The sequence below is a fragment of the Trachemys scripta genome, chromosome 11 (genome assembly GCF_013100865.1).
Source record: "Trachemys scripta elegans isolate TJP31775 chromosome 11, CAS_Tse_1.0, whole genome shotgun sequence".
NCBI lineage: Eukaryota > Metazoa > Chordata > Testudines > Emydidae > Trachemys > Trachemys scripta.
Window position 1 is genome coordinate 75,159,071 of NC_048308.1, and position 8,764 is coordinate 75,167,834.

General features: G+C 57.0%; 1 protein-coding gene across 1 annotated transcript in view; it reads left to right on the top strand.

Annotated features, from left to right (window-relative positions):
* LOC117885020 (HLA class II histocompatibility antigen, DP beta 1 chain-like) overlaps positions 1–7,473 on the top strand; it is a 25,060-nt gene extending 17,587 nt beyond the window's left edge. Inside the window, 4 exon segments of the mRNA XM_034786094.1 lie at positions 5,009–5,211; positions 5,368–5,382; positions 5,385–5,477; positions 7,442–7,473. Of these exon segments, the coding sequence (XP_034641985.1) occupies positions 5,009–5,211; positions 5,368–5,382; positions 5,385–5,477; positions 7,442–7,473 (343 nt within the window).
* The last annotated feature ends 1,291 nt before the right edge of the window (positions 7,474–8,764 follow it).

Below are 8,764 nucleotides of genomic sequence, written 5' to 3' on the forward strand. Positions count from 1 at the left end.
CAGACAAAGGCATAACATGATCCAGTGGCTGGAAGTTGAAGATAGACAAATTCAGACTGGAGATAAGGGGGAAATGTTTCACAGGGTAAATAACCAGTGGAACAAGTTCCCCAGGGCTGTGGTGGATTCCCCACACCGGCGATGTTTAACTCACGATTGGCTGTTTTTCTCCGAGATCTGCTCTAGGAATTATTGTGAGGCAGGTCTCTGGCCTGCGCTGTACAGGGGGTCAGACTAGATGGTCACAATGGTCCCTGCCTGCCTGGGAATCTAGGAGTCCGAAAGGGGAGAAGCCCCTTCTGCGTCTAGGGCAGGAGCCAGCCTTTCCCGGACAGGGGCAGCACCTTCGTTCCCGGGACTGTCCACTGGGCGGCACCCTTGCACCATCCGCTGGTGCTCGGAGCTGGGCAGAGAAGTTCTCGGTCTGGGTTGTCTGGGCGAGTCTCCTGATTCATCCCCTTCCCTGTGGAGCAGCCCTGGGGGCTGGCTGGGTCCTACCTCGGGGCTGGGGCTCGGCTGGGGACGGTGCTGAGAAGTCACATGGCTCATTGCACGGAACCGCCTGGTGAGGAAAGTGCGGCCGAGCAGACAGTGGGACATCCCCTCTGGCTCTGGGGAAGTGCAACAGGAAAGCTGTGCCCAGCCCGGAGCTTGGGCTCCCCGTCCCCCTCGCAGAGCCAAAGCTGGCACCGGCTGAAGCTCGTATTCCTCCATAGGGATGTGGGGGTCTAGGCCGCCATCACAGCGCTGGGCCGGTGGCTCGCCAAGCAGCCAGAGTGTGGCGCTAGAGAAAAGACAGGCCCCGGCAGTGAATACATGCTGTAGCCAGGGCCACAGGACGATGGAGGGGGAAAGGTGAATGGCAGGAGAGGTGAGTGGGGCCGTAACTCAATATCTTGTGTGGGTGGTTCCCGGGGGAATTGAATCCTCAATCTCTGGAGCCTCAAGCGGGAGCTTCTACTGCCTGAGCCACCAGCGCCACCTCCATCAGCCTCCATCAGCCCCTAGACGGGACCGGAGAGCGCAGTGCCCACGGGCGTTATGTGGAGTTAATGTTGTAGGGCTCCCTGCTCCATTATCCAAGCCGTTAATGAAGCTATTAGTACTGGACCCAGGGCTGACCCCTGGGGGACCCCGCTAGATACACCCTCCCGCTTTGACAGCAAACTGCAAACTGCTTTCTGAGTACGGACTTTCAAACAGTTGTGCACCCACATGGCTGTCATTTCATCCAGCCCACATTTCCCTCATTGGCCTGTGAGAACGTCCTGCAGGACTGTGTCTAAAGCCTGACGAAAATCAAAATCCATCATGTCTCCTGCTTCCTGCCTGCCCACCAGGCCAGTAACCCTGTGCAAGAAGGGAATGAGGTTGGTTTGGCATGATTTGTTCTTGACAAATCCAAGCTGGCTAGTCCTTCTAATTCTATTATCCCCCAGGGGCTTAGAAACGGATTGCTTACTAATTTGTTCCGGTATCGTTTATAAAGACAGGTGCTAGGTTTGCCCTTCCCCTGTCCTGTGGCACCTCACCCTTCCTCCATGAGCTCTCAAAGATCACGGCTAATGGTTCTGAGAGTGCTTTAGTTAGTTCCTTACGTATCCCAGGGGGAATTTCATCAGGACCTTCGGACTTGAATACATCCAACTTATCTAATATTCTTTAGCCTGTTCTTTCCCTGCTTTGGCTTGTGTTCCTTCCCCCTTGTTGTTAATATTTATTGTGTTGCATATCTGGCCACCATTAACCTTTTTAGTGAAGACTGAAGCAAAATAGGCATTAAACACCTCAGTCTTCTTGATGTTGTCAGGTATTAGCTCTCCTTCCCCACTAAGGAGAGGACCTACACTTTTGTCTGAGAAAAACAGAGTTCTCACTCTCAGGTTGGGTGCAGCAAGTCAGATACTTTATTATCTCTAGCAATTGCGTGGAGGGAGAGAGCAAAACAGGACTCTCTCTAGGTAAACAATGACAGCAAGCATTTATAACTTTCGTTACATACAATAATGAACAACAGCTGCGTTTTGTTTATACATAGGTCATCCTGATATCTTATTTTTCTCACCTCTATTTAGACTCTAGTCCACATTCCATACTTATCTAACACAAAGTCGCAACAACTTCTCACCCAGTTCTTTCCCACTTGCCTCACACAATCCTCGCTTCTACAAATCTCGCGTTATTAGGGTTACAGCTAGCCTGACTCTTGCTCACAGAGGGCACTGTTTGCATTGAAATCCCCTCCAAATCCCTGTCAGTTCTTTCTCTACTTCCACACTTTCCTCTGTCTTTCTCTTGCTCCTAATGTATTTAAAGAACTTCTTCTTACTGTTTTTTATGTCCCTTGCTGGGTGTAACTAGGGTTACCATATTAAAACATTTAAAAAAGAGGACACACCACGGGGCCCTGGCCCCACCCCACCCCCGCCCCAACTCCACCCCTTTCCCGCCCCTGGCCCCACCCCAACCCCACCCCTTCCCCGCCCCCATTCCAACCCCTTCCCCAAAGTCCCTGCCCCCTCCTCTGAGCACCCCGCATTCCCCCTCCTCCCTCCCGCTCTGATCTTGGTTGGGGGTTGCTAAGTGCTTCTCTGCTCCCCACTTGCTCTGCAGCCCCTGCACCCCCCCGCCTGCCCTGCCCCTGCGCCCCCTGCCCCTGCGCCCCCCTGCCCCTGCCTGCCCTGCTCCTCCTCGCCCTGCAGCCCCTGCACACCCCCGTCCCTGCAGCCTCTGCGCCCCCTGCCTGCCCTGCCCCTGCGCCCCCCTACCCCTGCAGCCTCTATGCCCCTGCCTCCCCGCTCCTCCTCACCCTGCAGCCTCTGCCCCCTACCGCCTGCCCTGCCCCTGCCTCCCTGCTCCTCCTCGCCCTGCAGCCTCTGCCTGGCGGGGGCTTCGGATGCTCAGTGGTGACCGGGGCAGCGCGGGTCCCTGCAGCCCCGGCACACGCCGCACTCCTGCCCGGCGCCGCAGCCTTCTTCCTGCCGCGCGGGGTGACGGGGCCGCAGGAAGAGTCCCCCAGTGGCCGGGGAGTCCCCGCCCATGAGGGAAGCCTGAGCCGCTGGCTGGGCCTGGCCTCCCCGTGGTCCTGCGGGCTCGGCTGGGGCGCGCGGTCCGCCCGGCCTGCGGGGACAGCAGTGCCCCCTCCGCCGCCTTCTGTGGCTGCGCTCCCCCCCCCCGCCCGAGCTCGCTACAATGTAGCTACAATGTAGCCGGGTGGCTGGGCTGGGCTGGGCTGCGCTGCGGACCCGGCGGGTCGTGCTGGGGCCGGGCGGACCCTGGCTTATGCTGCCTCCCTATTTCCCCGGACATGTCCGTTTTTTTGGCAATTCCCCCCGGACGGGGATTTGAGTATCAAAAAGCCGGACATGTCTGGGGAAATCCGGACGTATGGTAACCCTAGTGTAACTCATTTTGTGCCTTGGCCTTTCTGATTTTATCCCTACGTGCTTGTGCTGTTCTTTTGTGCTCCTCCTTAGCAATTTGTCCATCTTTCCACTTTCTGTAGGATTCCTTTTTGATTTTCAGGTGATTAGAGAGTTCCTGATGGAGCTATGTTGGCCTCTGTGATGAAGTGGGAATTTTCTGTGATGTATGTTATGAATCCTAGGCCTGCCTCAGTCTCCCTCTGTACGTCACATTGATAGGGTCAGCACTGCTCCTGGAACAACGCAGGAGACAGAAGATGTGTGTGTCACCTCGCTGCCTGGCAGAGTGACTATAGTCATCAGAAAAGCTGGCTGAAACAGAACGAAACCAAAAGAAGGTGCAGCAAGACAAAGAGATGAACAATCGAGACCAAACAGCAGGAACCCCCAGCAGGTGGAACAGGGAACGGCTGGAGAAGAAGCTGTCAGATGACTGGAAGAAGGGGGCCCTTTTGCGGGACACAGGAGCTCAGTCCCGGGGAGAGCGCGAGAAAGGGAGTCCATGACAGCTTGGCTGGGTCCTCAGGGCACTGCCTTGGTCAGAGTGCACGACGGCTTCACTTCTGACCCCCTTTGCTAACCTCAGGACTTTCGGGTTCTGTAGGCCAGGGGACGGATAAATGGTTCCCTTGTTTGGAAAAGACTGCCTGTGTCACGGCAAGTCCTCACCGACAGCACGGAGCCCAGCAGAAATACCGCACAAGCCTCCCGTGGGCATCTGCCTGGGCTGGATTGGTTGCAGGGAGCCAAGGAGAGAGACAGGGTTTGCTGGTGCCAAAGGCCCAGTGTCCGAGTCTTGGAGGCCCTGGGCCTGCCCATATGGAACTGGGTGGGTCCTTGGGGCCCGGCACACTAAGGGGTCGTTCCGGTCACAGGCTGGGGCATAGACCAGACCCTGTGACTCTGTGACAGACTCTTTCCATCTTTTCTTTTCATGGGGATAGTTTGCAGTTGTGCCTTGAATCCTGTCTTTCTGAGACTCTGCCAGCTCTTCTGAACTCCCTTTTTCCTGAGATTTTCTTCCCCTGGGACCTGACCTACCAGCTCTCTGACTTGGCTGAAGTCTGATTTTTTGAAGGCCACTGTCCCAGTTCTGCTGCTCTCACTCCTTCCTTTCCCTAGAATCATGAAATCGATCCATTCATGATCACGTTAGTCGTTGCCTAGAAGTTACACACAATTCCATAACAACACTTAAACCACGGCATGTTGAAGACAATGAACTCCTCAAATATTTAATTCAATAAGGTTTAACTTAATTCCATAAGGCTGGTCCAGGACATTGCAAGGTATTGTCAGATCTTTCTCAGTAGGTGTCCCCCAGGTAGGAACAATGGGGGAATACCAAAGGTTAACAATGGTACTTTCACCCTGATCTGTGATGATCTCTTCATTCTCCGAGGGTGAAGGAAGATTGTAAAAATAGGAGCTGGAACCTGGTCTCCCTGAGTCCTGCTCTGTCTCTCACTCCTTTCCCATTTCTCTCTCTCTCCCGCTTCTCCCAATTCAGTCCAAGGTGAAAGTTTCCCCCATGAAATCAGAGTCCCAGCGCATCACAACCTGCTGGTTTGCTCGGTGATGGGGTTTTACCCCAGGGGGATCGAGATCAAGTGGCTGAAGAACGGGCAGGAGCAGATGGCCGGGGCGGTGTCCACGGAGCTGCTCCAGAACGGAGACTGGACCTTCCAGATCCGGGTGATGCTGGAGATGAGCCCCCAGCGCGGGGACATCTACACCTGCCAGGTGGAGCACATCAGCCTGCGGGACCCCCTCGCGGCGCACTGGGGTAAGAGCCTCTGGGTGTAGGGCAGCCCCTGAGCCCACAGGGGCAGCCCTCGGGGGATGGGCCTGGGTCAAGCCCTGCCCCACCTCTGGGTCAGAGAGCGCAAGGGGAAGGAGAGGCTGAGCTCAGCCTAAACCACCCGTGCTCTTCTTTCCACAGAGGCACGGGCTGACTCTGCCGGGGCACGATGCTGGCTGGGGTCGGGGGCTCCGTGCTGGGGTTGCTCTTCATGGTCCTGGGATTGCTCGTCTGCCTGAGGAATAAGAAAGGTGAATGGCTCTGGGATGGGGCCAGCGGCCCTGGAAATGACTCCCAGTGGGGCCATGATGCAGTGGCACTGGAGAGTTTCACTCGAATTTTGATTCACCACAATTTGCTTTAATTTCCCCTTCAGGCTTGAATCCAGTGACCCAGGAACTTCCTGCCCGTCTCTCAGCCCAGCCCCTGGCTCCCCATAAACCTGAGTCAGACCATTCAGAGTCTGAGCTCCAGTGGTGCCCTCCTGCCTCCCCTCCAGGTCTCCTCTCTAGTCCCACACACTCCTGGCCCTGAATCCACCTGGCTCCAGAGCTGAGGGCCCTGAGGCCTTGTCTGGATCGGGGCACTGGGAGATCAGGGCCCTAGGAGATCGGGGCCCTGGGAGATTGGGGCCCTGGGATTCTTCTCCCCCTGGGACGTTTGCAGGGCCGGTGCAAGGAAGTTTCACCCCATCCAGCTAACTCCCCCCTCCCGCCCCCGCGGCAGCTAATGACGCCCCCCCAACCGAGGAGCTCCCCCAGCGGCAGCTAACCCAGCCCGCCACCCCCTCACCCCGGGAGCCCACCCGGGGAGTCCCCCCCCCCCCGCAGCAGCTATCCCCCCTCCGTGGCAGCTAACCCCACCCGGGGAGCCCGCCCCAACTCACCTCCGCTCTGTCTCCTCTGCTGAGTGCGCCGGCACCGCTCTAATTCTCCTCCCCTCCCAGGCTTGCGGCGCCGATTGGAGGAGAATTAGAGCGGGGACTGTGTGTTCAGTGGAGGAGGCAGAGTGGAGGTGATCTGGGGCAGGAAGCGATTCCCCTGTGCGCCTCGTCCCCCCCCCCCCCAGTTACTGCAGACGGCCCTCCCCACGCCCCCCATGCCCCAGCTCACCTCCACTCCACCTCCTCACCTGAGCGGGCTTTTAGGCGCCCTCAACCACTAGGCACCCTAGGTGGCCGCCTAGTTCGCCTAGTGGTTGCACCGGCCCTGGACGTTTGGGGCACGTTGGACATGTGAGGGCGCTGTGGGATCCAGGGTCTGCAGGGAGCTGGCACTGGCTTGTGCCATTCAGTAAACCCTGCAGGGAGGCGCTGCCCAGCGGGACCCCCCGGGGACTGCAGGAGCCAGGCCCCGGGGGCAGGGGGCAGGCCCAGCTACGTACACAAAGGGAGAAGGTACAGCAGGGGCCATGGGAACCCGGAGGGGATCCTGGCAGGGCGTTCCGGCTGAGCTGGGATGCCCGGAAAGCAAGCGGATTGGCCCTGGGACATCGGCCCAGCTACCCACACGGAGCCCTGACAACACTACGGGACGCCGGGGAGGCCGCTCCAACTCGCTGGCTGGGCTGAGAGCTCCTGGGGGCAGGGTTGAGAGCTCCTGGGGGCCGGGCCCATCTCCAGAGCTGGGTGTGGGGCACCACGGGCTCTCTGGGGGTAGCTTCCGTCCTTTTGTTCTGCATCTGGGCAGCCCCAAGCACTAGGGGGTCCTGGGCATGACCAGGCTCCTCGGCCCAGCAGTAATCCAGTGCAACCCTCCTGCCCGTCAGACCTGGCAGCCACAAGGGCCGGGTTCAGTATCTAGGGGTTCCCTTTCATCAATACAACCCAGAACTGGCTCAAGCCCCTCCCCCCCAGTGACCTGTGACTAGGGATGCCTTTGACACAAATGGGGATGCCAGCGCCACACAATGGTGTCCAGTCTGGGAGAGTTGGCAACCCTACCTGGGAGAATTACACACCACCCCACTGGGCGCCTCTAAGAGGCCACACTTCCCCTCTCGCAAGCACAGAGTCTGAGTGTAGCAAAAAAACCCTTTGAATAAAAAGAGGGAAATAATGTGGCATTTATTTGGGGAAACAAACAGGGTTTATAAAAAACATAAACCATGAGCCAAAGACCCACCACCAAAGCCGTGTCCTTTTCCCCTCAGCAACCCAAAACGTGCCCGTCTCTTCTCTGCACCCCACCCACTCACTGTTGCTGTCCTTGGGCAGTGCAGGCCCAGAGCTCAGAGGTGCAGCTGTAGAATTCGCCTCCCACGCGGGGGGAAAGGGGGGTGGGTAAGGAGGCAGCTTACTCGCTCTGCTGCTCACTTGCCGCCCTTCTCTGTGGGGTTCTGCTTTGGCCCCCACCCCCAGCTAGGCCTCCCCACCAGCCATCCACTCACTCACCAACTACAGCTCTCTACCTGCCATCTACCAATTCACCTTTCAGTGATTACTGCTGTTAGTGGGGGAGCCTCACTGCCGGGGTACAGTAAGCAATGGCGGATTAGGCAGCCTCTTGCATCAGAAACCATGTCCCAAAGCAGGTCTAATCCTTAGAGCTAGGTAGCAGGGGCTGCAGCTTGTAATAAGACCCTCAGTTGAATATAAAGTAGCTTTGTTATTAGAGAAGTGCAAACAGTGGTCACAAGGCAGCCAACCCCACCCCATACACCTGCCCACCTTTTCAACTGACCGCTCTTTGGAATCCATGTCTCCTGCCTAGCGAGTGCCATTGAGTTGGGGGTGAGTCCCTCAAGCAGAAAATGCCAAGTACAGTTCTGCTGTCCCTGAGTCACACAACCAGGATAACAACCCTTTATTGCCCCTGCCCCAGTAACAAAGAGACCGGTATCGGGGGGCAGCCGTGTTAGTCTGTATCCACAAAACCCACGAGGAGGCCGGTGGCACCTTAAAGACTGGGGATCCCAGACCAGCCAAAAGTGACCATTTAGGCCAGCAATCCCATCATGCTGAGCACCTAGGCAGGGTAGGTGGACCCATGCAAACGAGATCAGCCCCCATGAAGCCCTTTTCCACAGCTCACCACCAATGAGCTGTCAGGAGAGAGCTCATTCAGACTCTGCTTACAACAGCAATAATAATAGTCCTGGCTGGGGCTGGGAAGTGGGTTCGAGAAAGGGGCTGGGAGATGGGAGTGAGGACTCCTGGGTTGTCTTCCCAACTCTGGGAGGGGAGTGGAGTCTACAGGTTTAGAGCAGAGTCTGGGGGGCTGGGAGCCAGGACTTCTGGGCTCTATCCTCAGCTGTAGGAGGAGAGTGGAGGTCCTGTAATAAAACCTGCTGAGTGAACAGAAACAACTCTTAATTATGTATTGCCGTCTGCATGGCACGGCCGGACCCTCCCACCAGGGACACTAGGGTCCCCACTTTGGGTGTAACACTGCTCTACAGCCAAAATGCTTCTGAAATAAATGTAGTCAAACTTTACTAATTCTGGGTCGCTGAGAACGAAAATGATGCTTAAAATTGTTGATTGGCTCTAGTTTTCAAGATACGCTATTGGGTCAGTATATACGACCCTTGACTTGGG